The sequence below is a fragment of the Apostichopus japonicus genome, chromosome 11 (genome assembly GCF_037975245.1).
Source record: "Apostichopus japonicus isolate 1M-3 chromosome 11, ASM3797524v1, whole genome shotgun sequence".
NCBI classification, from domain to species: domain Eukaryota; kingdom Metazoa; phylum Echinodermata; class Holothuroidea; order Aspidochirotida; family Stichopodidae; genus Apostichopus; species Apostichopus japonicus.
The window spans coordinates 2622009-2648125 of record NC_092571.1 but is presented as its reverse complement, the minus strand read 5'-3'; the positions used below and the strand labels follow the sequence as shown (position 1 = coordinate 2648125).

Genomic DNA, 26117 nt, shown 5'->3' with positions numbered 1-26117 from the left:
ATATGATAGCCTTTGCTATTTCCTTCGTAGTATATCGTCATGCTATATTGTGCATGTTATTCGCCAAGCTGTAACGTCTAAGCTATTTATTTATATTGTGAGACTATATATATATATATATATAAATATATATATATAGAGTCAATTTAAATCAAATTCATTCATTTGAACGAGACACTAAAAAACTTTACCTTGCAAGCAAGTCTTCAGCTGCGGCTTCAGTAGGGACGTTAGATCCTTGTGCGATGCTTACAGAAGTTGCAGTGATCGCTGATGAACAAAATAAACATTTAACAGATCAAACAGTTAAAAGGAATGACTTTCGGCAAGTTATTTTCATTCATGTGTTCTGCAAATTACTGTCATGCAGTGCAGGCAATGGTTAAATACCAGTTTTGGGGGGAGGGACAATAGATGATTAATTTCGTAAGTATAATTTTTTAGGATTCAACAGACAAGAGAATGGTCATAGTTACAATGACAATGGAAAAGATAAAGGAAACTTACCGATGATATACATGTCGTCTTGTACTTCATTCTCCGATGAAAGGGCAATTCTGACTTCAGCAGAAGACTTGACACAGAAATAAATGAAATATGAATCATCTTGAAGTTTGGGTAAAGGAAATGTGAAATCTTCGGTTGACTCAGTGGTCTCGAAGACATTGTCTTCGCTGGGAGGTTGTGGTTGGGAACTTGGATAGCTGTCAACGATTCGATTGGTGATTACCTCGTTCACTAAGAGAAAGTAACGCAAGACATTGACGGGTTAGTAAATCATGTATCTCACAATTATTGCGTAAATAATATTGTTCTGTGTGAGAGTAAATCCCATGACGTGTACAAAGGTGTGAGCGGTGGTCACCCCCTCCCCCCCTCTGCTGTAGTTCCATTACCCATTTTCACCCCGCCTGACTGCTATACCTGTTGCATGTTGTCGTTGTATACGAGAGTAAATCACATGGCGTGTACAATGGTGTAGGACGGTGGTCACCCCCCTCTGCTTGTAGTTCCATTACCTATTCTTATCCCGCCTGACTGTAATACCTGTTGAATTGTTATTGTTGTATATGAGCATTCTTCTACATGTCATTATAACTCGTGAAGGGTGTAATCAATCTTGAAAGTGTTTGGTATCCGGGAGTATGTCTTTTATATGTTTTAGTGTTTGTAGGAAAATGTGAGTATGATTGTTTAGCATCCGAAAAGTGAAAGTGGCACTTTCAGATGTATGGTATTGGTGACACGTCAACATGGATTTTATCTGCGAGGTTCAAGAAAGAACGAGACCTCACAATAACTCAAGGTTTAGTCTATTAAGTTTAAGGCAAACATAGACTTCCCCTTCATAGAGAAAATAATTTAGGTCAATTTTCAAAAACGTCATAGATTATAATATCTTGACATATACATACCGCATACGTAAGTCCATTGGAAATACTTTGTCGTCTCGTGGCAGTAACTTTCTAACACTGAGGCGTCGTATGTACAAGTCTGTTTGTTATGACAGTTCTCTCTGACGTAGTCTACAGTGTGATCAGAATAACAACCATCTGTTTGCTATTAAAGAAATAAACAGTAAACAAAAATACACAACTTTATCTTTGTTATCATGATTATTTATTATTTATGTTTATCAAACTGCAAATCTATGCAAGATAACATTTAAAATGAGAAAAAATAATAATAGAACCTGAAATATGTGTATAGCACGACGACAACATGAAAATATGAATTTATGAAATATGTCTGTCTGTTGCTTGTTTCTTACTTTTTGTGTAATAGCCAAGAGAATTTAAGACGAAAGAAGTGTTGTATTCTGATTTGTACAATAACTGTGATGTGTGTCACCAACTGCCTGTTCTGGCTGCATGCTTTAGGCCTATAGTTAATAGCGCATAGGATTTTGTCAATGATCTTTCAACCGCAGCTCCAATCGCATCTCATCCTCCCCACCCCTCCCTTCCCATTACCTAGGCTCTCCCTCTCTCATCGTTTACATGAGCACCACTGGCATAATAGGAAATTAGCTGCAGAAGTCCTATTTTATCACAATTCATTCTACCCAACTGTCTCTCAACAAGAAACTCAAAAGATACAAATAGCCCGGAACGTGTTCATGCTCTATACCGATTCCAATCCATTTTTTGGCTTTTCTCCTCTTTTTTGCATGATGACGGGCGACTTACGTAAATTGGATCATATCGACAAATTCGACTGTTTTGTCTTCCATAACTTGCGTCGTATATGTAAATATATTTCTCCCCGCAATCCAATGAAATCTCGGAGCTGCAACCATATGACCGGCTGAAGGAGTTTCCTGACCAGGAGTGTCCATCGTCTGAAACTAAGGAATAAAAATATTATCAAAAAATCAGTTCCACAGAGTTTTCTTCTTATCGTTATTTTTTTCGGCCCCTGATCCATTTTCATATCTGTTTTTAATATGCAGACCATTCAACTGTACACATTGACTTAGGAGTAGCACAACCTTCCATGTTTACCTAATTCTAGACCTATTTTATAACCTAGATATGTCTCAGTATGCACCTATTTAAGTGCTAAATTAGATTTTTCGAGGAAGGGGATGTGGGAGGACCCTACACCTCTGCTATTCTGGGGTCGGCTTCGACGATCCTAGGACCATCCCCTTCCAAAATCATAGATGAGCCGCTGATATGTTTCATAAATCAACATCTCTCTAAGTACAGATACTTGTGGGGGCAAGGTCTTGACAGATGACAAACTATTTTCTCTGAAAGACAATTCACTTTGACATTTCTGTCTGAAATTGATCAAAACCTAAACAGTTTTGTTTCTTTATAGAGAGATGAATGAAATCTTATCAGTATTCTTGTGATTTGTAAATTACTACATTTATTTTTAATGTTATTTGAATAACATATTGCAAACTACTGGTGAGACATGTTAGCACGATTAGTTTGAATATATTATATACACATTTCTCATCATCATCTGCTCATCAAAGAAATCAATAACGGTATGCACAATTCCGCGAAATATCTTCCTTCTAAAGGTGTAGGCGCATTTAAAGGAGACATTAATCCAACTATCATTATCGTTTTTTAGCTGTTTGGAAGACTCGTTCTTGAAATGGATGTCTGACATATCAGGTTAAGTTTATGATAAGGTCTTATAGTCGCATTTACGGGTATAATAACAAACTAAATGAACAAAAATTCACTGACCAGTGAAGGGAAAATATAGGTCGTACAGCCACCAGTATGATATGCCATCGGGGGAATGGAACCCTAGGTAAATGACATTGTCGGCAGGGATGCCAGCAGCTTCGAGTATGACGTAACCATCCCCATTCAAAAGCTGGATCTTGTTCGCGGAATACTTGAGTTTGAAAGCACGATCTTCTTTGCCATTCAATAAAGCACCGTGGGACGAGACAACGACTTGTCCTTGGTATTCAATGTAATTATAGGTGTTGCCATGGGAACCAATATCTACACAAAATAAACGAAAAATATGAAATTGTCTTGAAATGGTATACATTCCATATACAAAGTGTTTATCCTATTAAGACATTAATGGACCATTTATCATTACCGTTATTTCAAATTATAACTGCACGGTAGAGTGACGCAACATTTAATCGGCGATAGAAGGATGTCTGTTATGTCGCAAGTAGAGTTTTACTAATATCAAAGCAAGATTGAGACAAAATGATATATACTTATCTTTAATGCAATTTTCTTATCAATTATAAGCAATCTAAAGGCTATAACTTGTCTACATTTGACTAAAGCGAGTGTAAAATTAATAATAAAGATATTCTTTTGTAAGCTACATTGACAAGTAAAACACCAGAGCCAGATGTTTCTTATAACTAGCTAGAGGAGTTGTTGTACATACCCCAATGGGGTCCTAAAATTCGTGGATCTGCACCGTTTACAGACCTCTAAATCAAAGATACACCAACGACTGAAGGTATGCAAACACGATGGATGAACGTGCATGCAGAACCTGCATACAGAACCTGTATGCAGACGCTATGGGTGATTTACAAGTTCAAGTTTCCACTAGTGATATTTGGCCAAACGGTAATATTTTAAGTTAAGATGCTTAAATAATCTCTTCTTCAATAATTACCAACGAAAGATTCGTGATCAACCCACGCTACCTTAACGACCTGCAACAGCCAGAGATTGCAGCTTGGAAGTTTCGCGGAACTAGATGTGATCGATATGATTAACGTCCTTTATTAAGTTTGAACTTGACTGGTCGGTAGGATGATAATATATAATGTTTGTTTAATACATACGGACAAGAAGGGCATCTTCATAATCTGCATATGGTCTCGGTGTCAGCCATAATGTTGCATCTTCATCTCCACGAATGATAAATTCAAATTCGTATCCACTCGCGGCATCCAGAACGACATCTGGATAAAATGGACTGGGACGGTTGTTTGATTCCAAAAGGAACGCTCCTGGTTTAACCAAACAAAAAATGAAAAAGAAATTTAAGAACAAGAAAAAGAAGATCTCATTGCTTTCCTATTCGACTTTTTACGATCGGTACGTTATTCCCACACAAGCTTGAACACCTCTACTTATATCTTACTTATAAATAAAAAATAAATAAAACATTTTCATATCTCTACAGAAAACTATGAACGTAAAATATTTTAACTGCTGAATTGTGGGGTTGTTTGTTAAGCAGCAGACCAAGGGTTAAACATGTAACGTAAGGTGACTGGGGTTGAGAGAGGATTAATTTGTTTGGTATTCGTGCCCTGGCTCTATATTGGGAAATGTTTCTTAAAAACTGATATATTTAATGTTGGCATATTGTTGAACCGTCGTTATAGCAATGCAGAAAGTCTAAGATTAATACATTATACATCAGTTGATGGATTTTTATCCTTGTCAGGGTTTTAGCGTGCATATTGTATTGAATGTACAAACCAAAGTGCTCAAGATAAAATATCCACTGGCTTTCAACCCCAAAGGTTGTGAATCCTACGTAAGACACATCGAATGGATCTTCATCTACATAGGCCGCTAAAGGAGAGTTATCACCATAGAAACCAACAGCCAGGCGGCCTTTGCAAAATGAGATCCAGAAAAACTGGTATCTGTCCCTGCAGAATATCAATATATAATCAGTATAATATCAATATAATTAATTAGTCTTTGTAATCAAGCTAAGAAGCAAAAGAGAGTCATTTGTTTTTATATCATGACAGCACGAAAATGTACATACATTTACAAGAAAATGGCATAGCTTTATAATCTCTTTAATATCTCGTCTAAATATTCAAAATGCAGTTGAACCCATTTGATGACCAAACCTTCCGACAACTATTACATCCACCTCTCTTTAAAAACTTTGGCAGATCGACGAAAAGGTAGCAAGTCTTCAAAGAGGGAATGGAAGGTGGGGATAGGGTGGGGTGAGGTAAGCCATGACAATTCTGATGATGATGAGTGCTTTTTACGTTACTTACTCAAGTATATCCAAGGACGTCACATCAACCACTGGGTCAGTGTCTCGGTATTTTCTCAAACATACGAAGATGTTGTCAGCTGCTCCAATCACTGTTGAATATGAAATATAAAATACGAAAGTCTTGAAAATGATGTTCATTCTGATTCATTAAGCACATTTGTTTTTAGTCACGTATCAAAGTGCTTTGAGATATCCGTTTACGCAAAGCGCTACAGAAAAATAAACAAATATATATATATATATAAAATATATATATATATCATTTATTTATGTTTTATTATGATTATTATGTGTATTTTATTAAACTTTTTTAGTGTAAGTGACACAGGATGTAAAATTATACTCACTGACTTCGTAAATGTTATCTTCCAGACCCTGTGATGGTGAAAGTGTAATGAATGCATTAGCCTTAGCCTTGACTCCAAACACGAGGTACAGACATTTGTGCTGAAACTCATACTCAAGGAATGTGTACTCTCCTGGGGTGTCGATTGTGTATTCTGTTTCAACGAATGGAGCAGGTCGGATTGTTCCTCCGTATGGATCCGCATCTGTAAATAGACAAAGCTTAACATGGTAACATGTGTTTAAACAGAGCACGAATGACAACGTTGAATGAGGTCATGGCAATCGTAATAACAACTTAAATCATTTGGAGAATATGCTAAAATGGCAGAATGACTTTTTAAGCCGGTAAAATTTAATGACATTTTTAATCTGGACTAACTGAGGTATAATATATATATGTATATATATATATATATATATATATATGTTTATGCTTACCACATGCGTAGGTAACCTGGAGATATTTGGACGAGTCAGAACATGGGTCGCCAAACACATAGTTAGTAGCTGGTAGGGAACAACTCTCCCGTCCTTGGCATGTTTCTATGGCTTTTGACTTTGCATCCGGACTCTGGCAATCAGATGACGCAGCCTGGACCAGAAGATGGTGAAGGAAAGCGTGATATCACAAAAACCAAATTTACATATTTCATAATGCAAATCGAAGACCAAGCAAATAAACTTGCTTCTCTTCAAAAGCTTTATATTTGTTGAGAATTTCTACCCTTTGAGTGACTATAGTAGTTATTACAGTGGAATAATGATGTATATTGTCCGACCTGGTGAGTCGTCAAATAATCACTTCCATTGCTAGAAATACACATGCATGATAGGTAGAACAAGGTATTTGCAGAGCCCACCTATGCCGAGATGACAAAGACATGCACATGTGGGCTGGTGAGAAAACAAGTAAATATACGAGCAAGACAGAAACTTACATATTAACCTTATTATAAAATTCATCCGTATTAGCAAAGAACAGTTTAGATGACCTTTCAATCTATCAATGATCATGATGTTACGGATCTGAACGGAGTTACCAAGCTTCGGCCAATAAAGGGCAAATGCTGTAGTACCAAATTTGGTGCGTACCAGTGATACAAACAGTAACGGGGTAGAGGGGCGAGAAACAATAATAAGTACCTTAGGTTAATCAGGGGCAGCATTATGAATAACTTTATGGACAAACAACAATATTTTAAAGTAAAATTACGACCATTCAAAGGAAGCCAGTTCAAATCCTTGAATAATTGGTAGAGGCATTATCCATTCTTCCAAGGCCGTAAATAACGCTGACAATACTATTTTGTCGAGATCTGTAGATTTCTAACGCTACCGTATAGTGCAGAGAGTTGCATATCAATTATGTTAATATATAAAACAAGTAAACTTATGATTTTTTACAAGATGATCACAAGGAAGAAAAGACTTAACCTCTGGAATGAAAACGTGTCATCCTGATGATAAACAAGTGGAACTGTTCGTAAATTTTAAACTGTTGAAATAAAATGTGGAATCAATATAATATGTAGATAAGTAACGCACCTGTCCATCATCTGCACATATGTCATCCACGACTCTTCCGTAAATGGCGTCTACGATATTGATGTAACCGTCATCACATGCTATTTCCAAATCCTCATCTTGACAGGCGTTTACTGTCTGTTCTCCAACTACAGAGATATGATAATAATCAAAATAATAATAATAATCATCATCATCATCATCATAATAATAATTAATTTTTATAGAGCGCATAATCAGCAAAGCTGCTCAAAGCGTTTTACAAATGTAAAACCTAAAGACAAGTAGTAACAAAAACCTCAATATTAAATATATAGAACCAATAAGGCATACAATGTAAAAGCCTAAAGCAACAATATAAAAAACACCCGTTCTAAACGATAATACAAACTATATACATATATAAAAAAAAAATTAAAAATACCTGAACGCATATAGTCCAAAACAAATTCAGAAGTATGTAAATAGTAAAATAGTTTTAAAAAATTAAATGCACAAAAGATTAAATCATAGTCAATGCTTAAATATAAATAAGTATGAGAAATTATACTACAGTAAGACAATTATTGTAGAAGCCTAAAACATATAGTAATAAACACCCAATACTAAACGATAATAAATAGAACCTTAAACGTAGTAAACTACAAAAAAAAAATATAGGAAGGGATAGGGTAAGGGTATATATAATTGAACGGGTTTTCAGATTATACATAAGAGCAAATATCATAAATGTTAAATAACTTTCATTCTTTTTTCTTCAGCATGGTACAATCCGCGGATGCCAGTAATGACCCATTAAGTTAGCTGTCTTAATAAACTAAGAACTATGAGCTAAACAAAACGTACTACGTGGTACTCGGAATGAATGGCATTGGGTACACTAATATCATAATATGACATTTCAATACATGTTGATCACTGGGCGCTATAGATCACTTTAACCAATTATTAATTAAACGCAAAACAAACCTAGCCATCATTCTTCGCTATATTTTCCAGGGATTTGTGTAAAGAACAACTCCCAAAACAGCTGTTTAGTTTAAACGTTATTTCTGGGAGCTGCCATTTTGTAAATTTTGTGATGTCATAGTGCCACTAGAAAGCCTTTTGATGATATGCTTTGTTTTTATTGTTGTTAATAATGATGTCATTAAGTTATATAACAAGATTCAACTCGAAAACGATATCCATTATCTGAAACAGACATTGTAAAAATGAAAAGAAAAACAGAGGCACATGTAGCTCGATGATGTCATACTTTATAGGCTTGTTCAACTCTTCACCCTTGTGCGTGAAGAAATACTAAACCGGCTATACCTTCCATTATAGCCTACATAATACCTTTTATAGCCACTTTAGAGTAATCTCATGAAGAAATAGTAAATCTGTGATACCTTTCAGATGAACAAAGATATGTTTGAGCAATATTAGAGTTATGTCTATCACTAGACCATTATGATGGCTGGTTGTGTCACTGTATCACTGTACACTTCACAAAGCCTATGCTAGTAGGCTAAAACATCTACAAAATTATCAGTTTTGTGCCAATCTGGTGACTGTAAGGAAAATGGTGACTGTAAGGAAGTCACACCTAGGTAACTTGATTCTAAGTTCAGCTTACCTTGAAGCCAAATCCAAGATTACATAAATTAAACGTATCATTCTTCCAAATTGTATTTCAGATGTTATCGTGCTGGGCAACTCTCCGGTACAACTCTCACACAACCGTTAAATATTGCACAATACTTCCTCAACAGAACTGAGACATTGCAGGTTACCTTTTCTCAAGGTATACTCTCATGCCCCTCTCTAACTGAGTTTTCGTTATCCCCTATTTGTTCTCTCTCCACAACGCTGTGCATTCCTCATTGATTCTACTGTTTACCAAGTACAAAGAGACCAAACCCGCCCAGACAATGTGCTGTCTACCCAGCGCTTACTACCACACAAGTATGGCGTATTCTATGCGCTCAGCGTTTACATTTCCACACAGCTCACCACAAATCTGCATAATAATACAACTTGAATACCTTGCGGAGATAACTTTAACAGTGCAGCACTTTATTAAGCCAACCTGAAGAGAAATTATAAGATTCCACAGTGACCTTCACAGTTATTGGACATGATCTACCTGAACACACAATATGTTTTTCCATTTATTAAAATACTACGGGCACCTAGCCAATTTGCCCCACGTTCAGTACATTTGTTCTGTGTCATAATCTCATTCAACATTTGTTGGGTTTTTTTCTCTCGAAAAACTCTTTTCCGTGTCCAAGATATACACATTTAGAAGTCTTGATCAATCTGGGAAACTCACTAAATATGTGCAAACTAAGACGTGGACTGTCGCGCTCATCAAAATGACTTAATTTAGAACTTAATAAGGTAACCACTAATTACAAGCCCTCACTTATAATTTGAATATTGTCATGTTCCTCTTTTCAAAGAAGACAATAATATATTTTAAAAAATCGCCTTAGACTACAAACCTGCGTTTAGTGTACTTGAAAAGAAGGTTGTATAAACAAAGGAATAACATAACGTAAAATTAGACACTCTCTATTCATCATCAAAGTGCATATGAACTCATGTTTATTCATAAATAAAACCAGAATTAAGAAAAAAAGTTGTAAAATGGTCAATCTTTGATGGATTTTTATGAGAGTTGCAGCTATTTTCAGTCTATGAACTCATGTTTATTCATAAATAAAACCAGAATTAAGAAAAAAGTTGTAAAACGGTCAATCTTTGATGGATTTTTATGAGAGTTTTAGCTATTTTCATAATTTCTAATGCCTATTAGAGTGATTAGGACAATGTTGTTCATAGGTGTCCATACACCTTTAAGTCCAACCAAATCACACCCGGATAGAACTTGCAACCTACCAAAGGTGTTAACATGGAGGTTTCTACAATCGAAGTACAAGACGATGTACAGAATGCTTATACATTGAATTGAATATAGTCTACTAGTATAATTTTCAGAACCATGGCTAAGATCATGTGTAGTATCTGTCCCCATTCGAGGGGAATGGTGATACACACCCGACGATGATCACACAGTCACAGTTTCGATGCAAGGGAACTGGGGTTGAGAGCGGATCAGTCGTTCGGTAGTTTGGTTTTCGTGCCCAGGTTCTTTCCTGGGTGACATTTTTTAAATAGTATAATATAATTCTAACGTTACTTTAACGTTGTAGCCGGACCTTTAGGAACACATAACTGAATGTACCCCCCCCCCCCCAGAATAATTCTTCGGATGGGAGAGGGGATTCTTCATATATATATATACACATTTGGTAGTTTTGCACGTAAGTCCTGTTGTGATTTGGTTGGGCTAAAATAACAGATTGTTTGTTCATGTACCTCCTTAAAGTCGCCGAATAAGTTATCATCTTATGTTAGTTAATTCACCGTTCATGGCAAATTGTAAATTTAGCATACTTACGGCAATAGTAATCGACGTGCAAATACTGATTTTCGTTACAAACATCCCCAAAATAGCTTTCATCTGCATTAATTACGCACGTCTTTTCTCCTTGACATTCTCGTTGCACCACGTTCATCGAATCGAAAACATCACCGCAGAATTCAACTGCCTAGAAAATATGTCAGAATTAAAAAAAAATATATATGAGAAAATATGAATGGACTTTAGATGGTTACGTTTGAGCTCAATGATTCTTACAATAGCAATGCAATTGCAGTAGTAATGATACTAATGATGCAATACCCTAGAGCCGTGGTTTTCAACCTTGGGCTCGCGGGCCCATTTGGGCCCGCGAAGCCGATTTTGTGGGCTCGCGAACATTGCCCCAGTAATGATTAAAAATTGTGGCATTTTGGGGGGCTGGTGGCGAAGGTACATGATGATGTTTCTTAGGAAGCCTCTTCGATGAAACCTTGTACAACGGGTAAAATTTACTCAACCCTAACCCTATAAGACTAGTATAAGAGAATTCGGTGACTCCCACCAACCACTGCACACTACGTATTACGTATTTACCAAGGTTATGATGTGTGGAAGCCTAATCGGAATAACTTATACAGCGTGATATCTATACAGTCCGACACTTCTATCAGTTCTCCCGTTCTATTGTCAATACACAAAGTATTATTACGTTCTCTTTATTTCTTAATTTGTTTTCAATAAATAGAAATTACCTCACCGATTCGAAATATATCTCCTTTAATACTACTGGGCCTCATATGCACACGTCAAACGGTTTTGCTGCTTTTTTATTGCATTGTTCATCTCCATTTTTCTGAATTATTCTGATAGTGATAACGGTCACACATTTCTTATGAAACCAGTGTACCATTGAGGGTTGCAAGAAATCTTTGAGATAGGCTCTAATTGGGCAGTACCTGTCATCTGATCACGGAGGAACATACATATAGCTCTGATTGAGTCCCCGGGTCACTTGTGTCAAGAATACACTAATAAACGCTGTGAAATTGATTTTATGAAGTTGATAACTTTGCAGGGTAGGGTATGGGCTCGCGAGGACGGCTCGGAAGACGAATTGGGCTCGTGATCGAAAAAAGGTTGAAAACCAAGGCCCTAGAGGCAGAATACTCAATTTCAGGAACTTGATGAATGTAGATATAAATTAAGCAGACTTTTCAGTCAGTATCTTCGCAAATGGTTAATTAGTCAACATACAAATAAACAGTAAATTAAGAAGTGACAGTGTTTCTCAAATTGCTCTGTTTATGAAGCAATTTGTGTTTTTGAAACAAAAATTATGAATTATAAAATGATAAAAGTCAAAGACCTCCCCCTCAATATATAATTTTTTTTTATATAACTATGTATATATATATATATATGTATATATATATATATATATCTATATATATATTTATATATATATATAACACGTCTGATACCTAAAATTAAGCATGTTGTTGCCAAATGTTCAACTGAGGATTTCAATTACGTGATTCTTTAAGCATTGTGCTACAAATTGTTCAAAATATGACTTTCTGATGTGAGCGTAATTCATAACGTTTTGCAAATATTTAGTAGTGATCAATCTATTATTTAGCTGCGAATTGTTAAATTGAAGACATTTGATAAATAATATATTTGTCATCTGGCAGTAAACGTGGAATTCCTCACTTATAAGATTCAAGAGAATTGTCATATTTTTGCAAACTGTTAACATATTAACTGAATAATTGATCGTTTTGTTGAACATTGCTACTATCTTACGGAAATATCTTAACATTTTGACGGCACCCTAACGTTTCCATTAAATCATCATTAAAGTGCATGCTTTAACCAAAACTTTACCCCATTGGAGTCATTATGGCAGTCTGCCGAATTACAATAAAGTAAGTTCTCTCGACCGTACAGCGCTCGTTTGATATTGATGGTTCCTGCATCACAATGCATATTGAGCTGTTCTCCGCCACAGACATAATTTGAATCTGACAGTAGAAAAATGCTACATGTTATAATGAATCGTCATAACTTTGCAAGATTCTTTGAACTAGTCAATAAATCATTCAACTGATAAATTGTCATGTGATCGATATTATCGATCTGCAAATCACGCTGTTTTAGTGAAAAACGACTAGAATTTTGTTTTTGAAACAGATGGATAACTAGAACAATTTTTGGTGAGAAAATGGAATCAATATTTTATAAAAAGTTACACCTGAATGTATAAGTTTGAAATTGGGAGCTGAAAAAGAAATGAAATTTTCAAAGTATTGTTTCTGTCGTTGTTTACTTTTCTTTCTTTTAGTTTAAGTGGATCACAAATTAACAGATTCGAAAATAATTATAGGTAAACGTCAACCATCACCACAACGTATAATATTAACCTGCAAAACAGTGATTTGTTCACCAAAAAGCGCACCAACTTCTTTAGAGAGTTTGCAAATTTGATGAGATATCAAGTTAAAAGGTTTTTAATTTTTTTTATAATTATACCAAATATATAAGATGTGCAACGTATAACGCTCATAATGCATAAAAAAGAACAGCAACACCAGTGAAATATAACTTACAATCACAGGGAAAGTACACCTTCCAAAACGTTTCACTTGACATTCCACCAACGCTCAAGTAGTACACTTCGTAAGGGTCTGGATCTTGGAAGCTTGCGAAAGCGTCGAGACATCCGTATTGACCAACTTCCAACAGACCGTTATTGAATCTTACCCAAAAGTATTGATATTCGCTGCCAGAAAGAGACGAGAGGACCATATTAAGAATTAAAAAAGATGAAAACTGGGAACAAACAGTTGGGTCAGAGGAATCAATGAATTTGTTATCTACATTATTTCGCCTAATCATACCCTGTATAAAGCAGGCATAACCATATACTCTAGGCTTCCTTTCCTGACAGAGGAAAATGTCAATCAAATTAAATTAATAGGCAACACTGGAGACTTGAAAGCTATGAAAAACTCATGTAATATTTTAATGGTAGTGCAATTAAGTTCCAAATTTGTTTTCTCAAACCTTATCTTAATACATTGCTATGACAAAAAGTGATATTCTGTTGAACTAGTGACTAAGAATGTGGAACACTATAGAGAACTGCCGGCATTACAAATGAATAATCATTTTCATATATATATAACTACATTAAAACAAAAAAAGTTCTTCTCACCAACTAGAAAGTTCAAAATATGAATAGAAATCAACAATTGGCTTTGTTCCTTTGTCCTTGATAATACAGTTGAAGAGATTGTTCTCAGCTCCAAGAACTATGAACAGAAAAAAAATCCGGTTATAAATAATATTATAGACAGTTGGGAATTATCTCAAAGAAAGTACTTTGAGAGCGTGGTGGCCAATTGGCTACGGCGTCGGACTCGTGATCCAAGGATTGCTGGTTCGATTCCTGCTAAGTTCATTACGTTGTGTCCTTGGGCAAGATACTTTATCTCAATTGCCTCTCTCCACCCAGGGGTTAAATGGGTACCTGTGAGGTAACTTGTCATTGGGCGCAGTATATAACTGCAGCCGACTGGAGGGATTGTCTCTGGGACAGGTTAACATTGACCAGGGGTAATCTAACGTCTGTAAAGCGCTTTGAAACCTATCGCTGGTATAAAGAGCTATATAAAAAGCATATAATATTATTATTACTTGGAGTAAATTTGTACCATTGCATGCTCTTTTCCTCTTCACATTCATCTATAGATCCCCTGGCCTCAGATCTCTGATTATAATCTTTGTTGAAAACTTGAATTGGGCTTAAAATCTTTGCTTCATTACGAAAGAATTAGGACGATACTTGCTAAGACCGACGTTCCCTTTTGTTTTACAATTTCCAGGGCAGATTCATCTTAACGCATTGGTGGTATCATATGAACTCACCGATTTGGTATATCTTCTTAAGTGGCGCATTTTTCGGAGAAAATGTAAGCAGAGCATCACTTTGTGCACGCACTCCGAATTCAAAGTAAAAGTTGGTAGTGAGGAATTTTGGGAAGACGAAGTTGAAGGGAATACTGTCGGTGACGTGGTAGAAGAATTCTTTCCTAGCTGTAGAACATAACAAAATAATAAATAAGTTAACAAATATATAAAATGGAAGGTAATCATCATCATTTGAAGAAGACCTTCCAAATATCACTAATTTTTTACGAAAGGCTAAAATTGGGGGGAAAAGATTGATTTTAACAGTACAATTAGCCCATCTTAGGAAAACTCACCGAAGCCATGGGTGAAAAATTTCCAAGAGCTACTGTGTTCAAGACTCGTAACGCCAACCCAGGAGACTGGGAAAGGGTCAGGGTCAAAGTAGACAGCGAATGGCGTGTCAGAACCATCTTTCCCGACTTCTAGTTTGCCTCTTGTGAAACGTATCCAAAAGTATTGCCAACAGCTAAAGGAGAACAATGTTGTCAAGTTTGGATTGATCTCACTTTAGAAATAGAGAATTAACCATTAACCGAACTGAGAAAGGGTTTGACGCCTGAGATATGCATATATACCTACATCTACAACATATACCTTCCGATGCACCTGACCAAGACCTACATTGTACATTGTGTATATAACTGTCGGGTTAAACGATGATGATCTAAAAGGATTTTCTAACGACAAGCATTGTAAACGATGCAATTAAAGCAATTGAAGAGACAACACATCCTACACCCATGCATAGTTGAGAACTGGATCGAAATATCTTGCCTCTGATTGAAGATATGGTTGATGGAATGTAACCTGATTTGACTGGCTTAACCTTCAACTACTCCAGGAAGGTTGGCTCTTGAGCAGACCTTTTAGCATAAGTAGGTTGAAAGGCAAGATATAAATCTTGTTCTTTAATAGTAAATACCGTATTTGACTTACTTTTCTAGGATATCTAAAGTCGTTTCATCAACAACTGGTTTGGTATCCTTTCCTCGTCTTATACAAGTAAAGATGTTACCGGCTGCTCCCAAAACTATGTGTCAATCAAAATGAGAAGAAGAAAATGGCTAAATCTCAAAAGGTAATATTCTAATTTACAAAGTTTTCAGCACCAAAAAAATGTTGCTATGTTTATAAGTAACATTTATTTTCATTTACGATCAGCATTTTGTTCGAGACTGAACTTTTCATCCGTCGTCGGATGTAAATTGGTAATTTATTTCAAAGAAAATGACTTGTCTTCTGGACAAATATTAAAATGATGAATCAAGCCAACGAATGTGTAGAATTTAACTATCAAATGGTTTCGAAAAGATGACAAAGATTCTGATTGATGATTAGGGTAAGAATTTAAGATTACAATCAACATTATTTTTATTTTACAATATCTCAAATTTCTTATATATGGAACAAAATTAGAACATAAAGCTATTCTTCTGTCGTTTGTTTTGGAGGTCGATATAGCAGTTACCAATGTCCGGATGCCTGGCTTCTTTCTGTATTAGATTAATCTACATTTACAAAAAAGTTTCACTGGAAGTATCGGTCTTTGGACACACCAGGTCCCTCACGAATGCAAAAAAAGTCCTGTCACAGCCCGCATGCGAAGTTTTTTGTGTTTGTTTACTTGTTTAGTTCTCTTTTGTTTTAAGAATATCTCTCATGAGAACGGAGAATGTAGTTTGTTTTGATATACTAACAGATGTTGAGTGACGTCACGTGTCTTTAAGAGTTATTGTTCCAGCTGAAGCAGACTGCGAATGTTGTGTTAATGTAAAGGAGACTAAAACCCAACCATTATCTGTAGCTTATTTTGGCATATCTCTTTGCGATGAACAACCATATCCCCCCCCCCCCCCCCATCCACCCACCCAACTAAAACAGCTAAGAAAATTCTTGCTCCATTTGGTATCTTAGTTTAAGGAACGTTAGCAGTATTGATACGTTCAGAGGATTTTTGAGGTTTAATATTTTAGATTCAGCTATTACTAAGTACAGATAAGATATCTCTATCACATGGACAAATAATGATGGTTGTGTTGTTGTCTGCTGGCTGTGAAAGGAGGGAGGGAGGGGTGGTTCATGGCAGTTATCTCTATCACACCGACAAATAATGATGGTTGGGTGTGTGTCTCATTTAACTCTTGCATTCATTCTAATCAAAGGAACAATACTTACTGACTTCATATATATTTTCACTCATTTCGTTGACGGGGGAAAATGTGATGACAGCATTTGCTTGAGCGTAGACTCCAAATCTTAGATAAAAGCAATCTTGAGGTTGGGGTAATTCCGGAAGTACAAATTGATATTCTCCAGGAGTACCCACATCAATCCTGCGTGGATCAGCTGCAATTTGGTAAAGAAATAAAGTCAAAGATTCAATTTTGTGTTAATTCAACTAAATTACAAGTTTTGCTGTGATCATTTGTACCGTTATATCAATAGAATGAAACTTCGGTCGATTTAATTGACATGCAAAATAACTGTTTGAATATGTGCAATAATCTAGATTAGCCCTGAAAGTGGAAATGGTACTGGAAAACTTTATATTCATGACGAACAGTTGCTTTAGTCTCTTTTTTTATCATAAGAAATATTCACCCAAGTGGTCTTAGGAAACAGTTATTCATAATACTAGCCCTGCGCCAAAGCTGGTCCTGGTGATTAATTGTATGTAGTTGGCGTATGTAATTGGGAATCAATTGACCAATGTTGTATGCACATAAACTTCATATAATTCGATCGAGGAATGTCTTCCAGATGCGAATTGATTGCCTGATGATTAATAATTATACTAGCCCTGCGCCAAAGCTGGTCCTGGAGATTAATTGTATGTAGTTGGCGTATGTAATTGGGAATCAATTGACCAATATTGTATGCACATAAACTTCGATCGAGGAATGTCTTCCAGATGTTAATTGATTGCGTTATGAAAACAAAGATAACATCCACGCTGTAACTTTCCTCTAAATACTTGTACAACACCACCCCATCAAATACGGTGGAGCCAGGGGTGCACATGCCTCCAGATTGTGAAATTCTTCAACAGTGCGTCTTTATTTTTAAAATAATTAATAATGTTTAAACTAAGACCTCAGGCTAGATAATGAAAGTACCTTTTCCATGTTTTGTCATTAAAGAGTGTCTTTTTGTTGTTCCAAAATTGACATATTGTTGAAAAATAAAAAAGTTTTTACTACTAAAACGTGTCTCGTTTTAGTTGAAAATTAAGAGATATAATGTGTAAAGATAAGAAAAAGGAATCCTCCTAGCATGGTAATGACGTAAACCAGGGTTCGGATTTGCTCAAATGCTGAATTTATGACCTATAGAGTACTGTTTGTCTATAACAATAACGTGACATGTTTACTGGTATCTATGAAAGCCACTCAATCATATTTATGCTTGGAATTCTGACAACATATAACTCTATTACGAATTTCAAACAATATATCTCTTCATTTCGACTACCTAGTTTCAGTTCACTCCCTGCCCACCCCACCCCCCCCTCCCCCCTTTTCGGCTGCTTCATGTTACGTCATGCGCTTGTCAAGATACATACCAGAACATGGGAAGAAAAACGTCCAAGAGGACGCGCCCATACTGCTGACACCAATATGGGAGACATCAAATGGGTCGGGATCTGTGTAAGATGCTATGGGAGTCTCCTCTCCAAAGTTGCCAAACTCTAGTGTTCCATCTTCAAATGATACCCAGAAGCAAGTTTCATTACTTGAAGGAAACAACAATATTACGATTTTGAAAATGTGCTAACAATTTGCGGGTTTTCTAAATTTTCTTGTCTCATATGATTTAATGATCCGATTTGTTATTGTATAGTGAAGTTAAGATAATGATAAAGAGTAATGTTTCCTCGAAGAAACAGAAAAGGTACAGTATGCTATAAAAAACACCATATTGTTGATATTACAAAAAAAAAGCAAGGAACCATGTTGAAATGCGGTAAAAGGCAACCATTTCTATTATATTTCTATAATATGTAAATATATAGGTGTAACTATTGTTGGAGGCATTTCCAACTTAGGAGCATCCTAAAAACAACAAGTTAAGTAACATTTAAACGTTGCGATCCCTATTTAAAGAAATATAATTTTTTTCATTTTTCAGTTAATTGTAACCACTTTATCAGCAATGTGGGAGGAGAGTGAGGGGTAGAACACATCTTTTCTAGCAAATTATACACACTGTGGAAACACTTAAACAACTGTACGTAGATCCATTCACCGTTGATATGCATTATTGTGTATTGGCTTACACACTTTCACACACTATGCAGTTATTGCTACGTCTATACAAACTTCATGGGTGGGGAAATGACTTACTCTTTGGAAAGTATGTCCAATGTGGTTACATCCACAACAGGTTTTGTTCCGTTTTCTCTGACGATGCACGTAAAGATGTTATCCATGGCGCCGATCACTGTAGAAGTAATCATACATTTCTTCATAAGTGTTTACGTAAAGGTGTTTATATAGATCAATTAACTTATGAAAATGACGATACATTTTCATACCACCGCGCATTCCACTTTTACTGTTGAAATCTTTTGAAATGTTCTTTCTCGTTAGGAAACGTGACATCAGCTGGTTTTGACTGCGAGATTGCCAGAAATCTTATATATAAAGTAGGATAGGCTAGGTATATTCGGCAAAGTAAAGTGTGGTAGGTTTAATCTTCTGCTTCAGAAAATATCATAACAGTAATTTATACTCACTGATTTGGTAGACATTATTGACAAGTTTGTCTTCAGGGGAGAATGTAAGTAATGTGTTTCCTTCAGCTTGAACACAAAATTCAAGATACCATTTGCAGTTACAGCTTGGTAGACTAGGAAATGTAAAGTATTCCCCACCATCTTCTCCTATTTCTTGGTGATAACGGTCGTTCCCTATAGAAGGATCAAGAAATGAATAAAAATCAACGTAAACGTGAACAAGACAAAGTGCAAGTTCTATTAAACGTGTTATCAAGCAGAATCAATGAATTGCCCTTAATATACCTTTACTTTCCTGTAATATGTAGACATTTCTTGTATAAATATGTTATGGTATTGAAATTCGACAAGAGAATTATGTAGGCTCTAATTATGCAGTGACGTCAGAGCGTCGTGCTCAAGTGACTTAGCCAATGGCCTTGGATCTAAGGATTGCAGGTTCGAGTCCTGGCCAGATCATTACGTCGTTTCCATTGGCAACGCACTTCATTCCCATTGCCTCTCTTCACCAAATGGGAACCTGTGAGATAACTTGCAAATATTGTCGCGTGATCCGGTTTGTGGCTGCACATTTGTTTAAAGCATATACATAAAAATTAATGAAGCCTTATTTTTTTTAATTTGGTCGGCATTTTTTCCACTACTATAGAGTATTACTAAAAAGAAGACCGCAGTTCATCAAGCTTAGACAGTCACCCAGATTTTTCAACCGAATTAACGTTAATGAAAAAAAATATATTTAACGAGCTTAATTCACTCCTAAACATTTTGTCTTCCGGACATTTTTCACAGTAGCAAAGAACAAAACCTACTAAAAAATAAGAAGAAATTTCAACATTTTGGATTTTCTAAGCTAGTGAGTTCTAATGATTAGATTTTAGTGGCATTTAAACTTATCCACACAACTAAAACATTGTCATGTAGTTCCGAAAGCACAGATTTCATATATGTTTCATAAATCACACTAAACAGCGTCCTCAATGAGGGCAGTATCACAGAAGGACACGACGAAGAACCCTTATGAGGACAGTATCACAGAAGGACACGACGAAGAAGAATCAGAAGTGCAATATTACAAAATCGGCGAGGAAAATATGACGAAAGTTGAAATAAGAGGATCCAATGGGTTACTATATTGGAAAGTTTTGTTGTGCTGCTACAAGTTCAAAACGTGCGTTTATTATGTTATATTTCCCATAAAAAGACCTCTTTATGTCAAGCTTGACTAATTTCTCACCAGTGATGTTCAAGTATCTTAGGACTATTGCATGAAAACCACCATTGCATTGTTAATTGAGAATCAAAGCTTAAGTTGTATTGTAATTAACACATCTTTCAAAAGAAGACATAGAAAACGGCATACAAATAGTCAATAAACCATCACGCCAAACATTCTTCCTCCCCCCCACCCCTCCCCACCCCATCCTTCCTTGGGTTGTTTTCCTTTCACTACAACCTTGTGAACTTAATTAGGTAATTAGGTTGTAAATTCATAGTTACCAAATCCGGGAAGAAAGAACTTCCAAGAGCTAGCTGACATGATGCTTTTTACGCCAACATATCCTACTTTGAATGGAGTTTCATCGTAGAATTGAGTGAATGGTTCTTCTTCACCATCCTTACCGACTGACAGGAGCCCTCCCTCTAATCTGATCCAAAAGTATCGCCAGTCTCTGTTTATCAAGGAAGGGAGGAATGAAACATATTTGATATAGCTCAGTTGACAAGTCCTGTTAGTGACAAACTGAGCGATTCAGTCCCTTTAAGCTGATTAAAATATAAGTCCCAGTGAGTTTAAAAACAAATTGTAGATAATATATGCACAGCAAAAAAATGTAATCAATTTGTGATATGAGTGTTATTCCTAACGTCGAAGACAGACTGGTAGAAAACAACTACAGGATTTCTTGGAAAACAGTAATCGGAGCTTCTGTGAAACAATAACAACACATGATCACGAGGCCATCTGATTGGGTGCGCTCCTTCTCTTGTTAAATAAAAATATCACAACATATATCGGGAATTCTGAATAGAACAATGTATTCTTTTATTTGCTAATATGTATGAAAGAAATTGAGAAAGAGGATTATTGACACAGGTGCGAAATGAGAAGCCGGAAACTAAGAAGATGGAAGTTGGGTAAACACAAGACGGTGATAGAAGTTAAAAGAATAAACATAATCGAGTGACGGGAACTCCCAATCTATTTAAGTTTAACAGCGTTGCGAGGAGTAAGGGCATTTCACGTTGAGAATGGCATAATAGATATCCAATGGGTAGTGTCACGTGCTTTGAAAGCATGGTAAATAACACATATTACACACTTTAAATTCCTTAACTTAAATGAGCTAAGTTTGGTCCCAATGTTTATTAATTTTCCACATATTAAAGACATATAGTAGTATATAGCATATGGTTTTTGCATATATGTATATATATATATATATATATATATATATATATATATATATATATATATATATATATATATATATATATATATATATATATATATATATATATATATATATATATATATATATATATATATAATATTGAGAGTAAAGCGAGGGGTAGAATGCGTAATTCTGGAGGGGTATATACTTATATTATTGAATTGTAGGCTGATGTTTTGTCCAAAGTTGGCAGTCGAGGGAAAAAAAATACAGAAGAAATTTTAATATTTTGAAAATATAATAACTGAGAAAGTGGAGTTTAGTCGGAAATAAATTTATATAGGCCATGTTATGTCGTGATAGCTCACCCTGTTAGAAGATCAAGAGTAGTCTCGTCCACAACAGGTTTAGTGCCGTGCCCCTTTAAGATGCAGGTAAATAAATTCCCTTCAGCACCGAAAACTGAAATGAAAAGAACACAAAATTAGCATAGTATACGTTGTTTAAAACGTTCGCTAATGCAGCACGCACTTATCAGGGTGTTTCACGAAAAAGTAACATTTTCATCTGAAATGTTTGTCGAACTTCGTAAGGAAAGGGAAAAGCAACGTTAAGCAAAATAATAACACTTTCAAAAACTGTCTGTAAACTTTAACTATCATTCATGTTTTTATCCTAAACTAATTAATAATTAATAGTTAATATTCACTTACAGACTTCTTAAATTTAGTTTACCATACATAAGCTAAGAATACAGATATGTCTCTATACGGTCAATTGCAAAATTCATGGTTTCATGGTTTTACTCAGTTTTGAGGTTTTGCAGTTTCTGTGAACAGTAGCGCCTCCCCCCCCCCCTCCCACTCCCCCTATACAGTTATTCATGCACTCATGATACATTGATTAATTGGCTCAGTTATTCATTCAGTTGATTCCTTGATTTATTGATTAATTAATTCATCCATTCATTCATTTATTCATTCAATCATTTGATTGATATTTACGTTCATTGTTTGCAAGTGAAGAAACTAAGAAGTATATATTTACCGATTTCGTAACTATTGTCATCGACCTCATTGTATGGTGAGAGGATTAATAATGCATCCCTGTCTGCCTTTATCCCAAATTCCAAATAGAGACAACTTGTTTCCTCGAGAGGAGGCAAATCGAAAAAGAAGGTGTCGATATCAGCTTCAGAAATGTCAATGTATTTCCAGACATCTTGGTCGTCTTTGTAACCCGTTGGAATGGCAAAGTTGACTGGGAATAATTTGAAGAAAAGAAACGAGAGAATAACGATATAATTACAAAGTCAAAATATAACCAACAAATAGAAATGAAACAATAACCATGTAAGGATATGCAACCCTTTGTCTTTATATTTCACCTAACAGGAGATTGCAGCAGGGGATTGGGTGGGGGGTTCTTGAAATAAATGGTGGAATTAGAAGTATATTTTGTACTTATTGGACTGAAAAGACCTGTATGGTTGAAGCCAAATCAAGTACCTCTCGATGGCTACAAGTGACGACTCTCTTTGGCGATTTATGTCACAATGGTTGTCGTTGACGTATGCATGTTTAATATTCAAATGGATATTCAAAGGAAATTCTTAAATTAAACAGTGCTTGGCCAGAGAGAATTTGTTAGTTTCTCGCATGAATTGCACAAATGACTTTTTAAATGCCATTGTTCCAGAAATAGGCTAGACAGTTAAGCAGTGGTCCTGCAATGTTCAAACTTGAGCAATAGCCTTGTGTACACACTACTTCCGTACCATTTGTATCCAGCCTAGCCTATAGGCATAACACAATCGGGACTGTCGTTACACTATGAACTGCTCTAGGATAAGTACCAGCGATAACTATCACTAGACATAAGTAAAAGCTTTGAAGGGTTTATACAGAACATTGCAGATGTGAACATCTTGGTCAGAAGTGGCATAACGAATAACCCAGCTAGGTCTGCTCCCATGGTAACGTCTCTCACAGAGGAGAAGGAATGAACTATTTAGCTACCGTGTATCATTCCTGTCACAACATATGTCATAATATAATTTTAATAGAGAAAGTTAGTATATGCTGGCTTATAACAATCTGATACAAGTTTTAATTCTTTTTAATGTGGTTGCGTGGAAGGGGAGGGGAGGGGGGGGGTATGGAGCTCTTTGATCTTAGTCAAGGGGTCGGATTTAGGGTGGTACCCCATTTAGGGGCTCCTACAGATTTCGACATGAGAATCTCCGACTTATTAAAGATGGAATATCTTATGTATCGTCCACGATAGGCACTAAGACAGTCTTATCGCGATCTGAAAACGTGAGATGCGCTCACGTGATATTCTATTATAGGTGAAGTAAAAAAAAGAAATACCAAATCATATATAAGTGCGATGGGCGTAATACAAAAGCGCTAACCCTGCAGTTTATATTACAGAGCTATCGTTACACGTAACCCAACGTTAGCTAACTAACAAATACTGTCATTACCCGACTAGTTTTTGTGAAAGGGCACTCCACAATCTCCTAGCCATTGTACCACCCCCCCCCCCCAGCCCATGCTAGCTCCGGCCCCCTTTGGATGGTCAGTCATTACAATATTCTGACCTATTCAAAGTGAGTACGGTAAATATCTATTTCGTCTCTTCAAATGGACGGTTCTCTGAAATACCATTATAATAATAATAACAATGATAATAATAATAATAATAATAATAATATGCATTTGTAAAGCGCTTTGATCCAGTTAAAAAAAAAACTGCTCAGAAGCGCTGCAGGAGCAAAGTACCCAAAATGGACACAACAGTTATCAAACAAATGGATATACGCATTCATGAATAAGAACGTCTTGAGTTCTTTCTGGAAAGTTGACACCTGCTGGATTGTTTTCAGATGTAAGGGGAGACTGTTCCAGAGCTGTGGAGCTGATCTAGCAAAGCATCGATCCCCATAGGTGGAAGTGCGAACAGACGGAACAGTAGAAACAGATAGTATATGTATAGGAGAAGCTCCTGTAGGTAAATTGGGGCTAAACCATTCCTTGCTTTGAACACAAGGACAAGAATTTTATAATTGATTCTCTCCGCAATTCTAAGCCAGTGAAGCCTCTTAAGAATTGGTGTTATATGTTGGTGTTTTTTTTTTTTTTGTGCTTTTGTTACAAGTCTAGCAGCACAGTTCTGAACACGTTGAAGCTTATTAAGAAGATGTTTCTAATAGGTAATATCCTATGAGGAGAGCATTGCACTAGTCAAGATGTGACAGAAAACACGACTGCACCCAAAGTGGCAGTTGTCTCGGAGTCATATACAACAAGAATAAATATAAAATTAATCGAACTTTGACGACTTGAAATCACTCACCACCAATGACTGCGGCAATGGCCAGGAGAAGGAATCCCGCCCTCATCGTAAAACCTAGTTTACGTAGTTTCACTTTCTAATATTCGACTATTAACTTCCGAAAAGAAATAAATGAAAAGAAAATATTGTTGATAGAAAAGTGAAAAAGAAAGTACAAATGAGAAATGTATCTACAAAGTGCTTGATTTTCATGATATTTTATCAAATATACGTTTAATGTTGCTCGTAGGAAGGTCTGCCGGCTAACTAACGTGTCTTCACAAAATCGGTTTATTTTATAATAACTATGAAAAAATCTTCTGGCGTGCTATGTATGCCCTGCTATCATGACGTTGTTTCTCCAAATGAAACGCTATTAGGTCAAAAACGTCTCTTCTTTTGACTTAACTCGAACAGCGGCTTTAAAATTGCTTTCTTTTCTAATGTCAATGTTGCGATCGATCAACGTTTCAAACTGACATTTCATCACTTGTATTATAGATAATTATTTGCTAACATTTTGCATATATTTATTGAAACAATGGACAAGACTAGAGCTTTTAATCACCTTGTCGGTTTGGTACTCAGAACCCCCCCCCCCCCCCCGAGTAGTAACTCCTCACTTCAAGATCGACTTAGAGAGTTGGAGAACATATCACATTTGTGTCTTGCAAGTCGAAAGAGTCGAATGGAAACTTTTTTCTAAACTTTTACTTCAATAAGACTTTTGTAAAGAAATAGTAAAAACTTCAAAAACAAGGCAAATGGCTAGGCATTTTCTGTCATTAAAGTTTCCAAAAACAATTCGCGCCTAAAATTAACGCGAATATCACTAGCATACAAGTAAAAAGTCTTTTACCTCTTATTCTCTTCCAAAAACATAACAGCAGGCACAGAAATA

At 35.9% G+C, this 26117-nt stretch overlaps 1 protein-coding gene across 2 annotated transcripts in view; it reads right to left on the bottom strand.

The window, feature by feature from the left end:
• Positions 1 to 26117, bottom strand: part of LOC139976462 (uncharacterized) — a 39860-nt gene that overhangs the window by 13594 nt on the left and 149 nt on the right. Inside the window, exons 1-27 of one of the 2 annotated variants that reach the window (XM_071985224.1) lie at positions 26076 to 26103; positions 25238 to 25331; positions 22925 to 23137; positions 22246 to 22339; positions 20982 to 21154; positions 19482 to 19655; positions 19090 to 19186; positions 18309 to 18478; positions 16922 to 17092; positions 15683 to 15776; positions 15040 to 15212; positions 14702 to 14869; positions 13989 to 14085; positions 13381 to 13553; positions 12659 to 12795; positions 10808 to 10958; positions 7378 to 7505; positions 6271 to 6424; positions 5832 to 6035; positions 5483 to 5573; positions 4941 to 5116; positions 4295 to 4462; positions 3210 to 3476; positions 2190 to 2347; positions 1416 to 1560; positions 508 to 738; positions 192 to 270 (exon numbers count right to left, since the gene is read on the bottom strand). In XM_071985224.1, the coding sequence (XP_071841325.1) occupies positions 192 to 270; positions 508 to 738; positions 1416 to 1560; positions 2190 to 2347; positions 3210 to 3476; positions 4295 to 4462; positions 4941 to 5116; positions 5483 to 5573; positions 5832 to 6035; positions 6271 to 6424; positions 7378 to 7505; positions 10808 to 10958; positions 12659 to 12795; positions 13381 to 13553; positions 13989 to 14085; positions 14702 to 14869; positions 15040 to 15212; positions 15683 to 15776; positions 16922 to 17092; positions 18309 to 18478; positions 19090 to 19186; positions 19482 to 19655; positions 20982 to 21154; positions 22246 to 22339; positions 22925 to 23137; positions 25238 to 25283 (3932 nt within the window). In that variant the 5' untranslated portion in view covers positions 25284 to 25331; positions 26076 to 26103. Of the gene's footprint in view, positions 1 to 191; positions 271 to 507; positions 739 to 1415; positions 1561 to 2189; positions 2348 to 3209; positions 3477 to 4294; positions 4463 to 4940; positions 5117 to 5482; positions 5574 to 5831; positions 6036 to 6270; positions 6425 to 7377; positions 7506 to 10807; positions 10959 to 12658; positions 12796 to 13380; positions 13554 to 13988; positions 14086 to 14701; positions 14870 to 15039; positions 15213 to 15682; positions 15777 to 16921; positions 17093 to 18308; positions 18479 to 19089; positions 19187 to 19481; positions 19656 to 20981; positions 21155 to 22245; positions 22340 to 22924; positions 23138 to 25237; positions 25332 to 26075; positions 26104 to 26117 lie in introns of those variants that run through there. The other variant, XM_071985223.1, reaches the window with a different exon arrangement.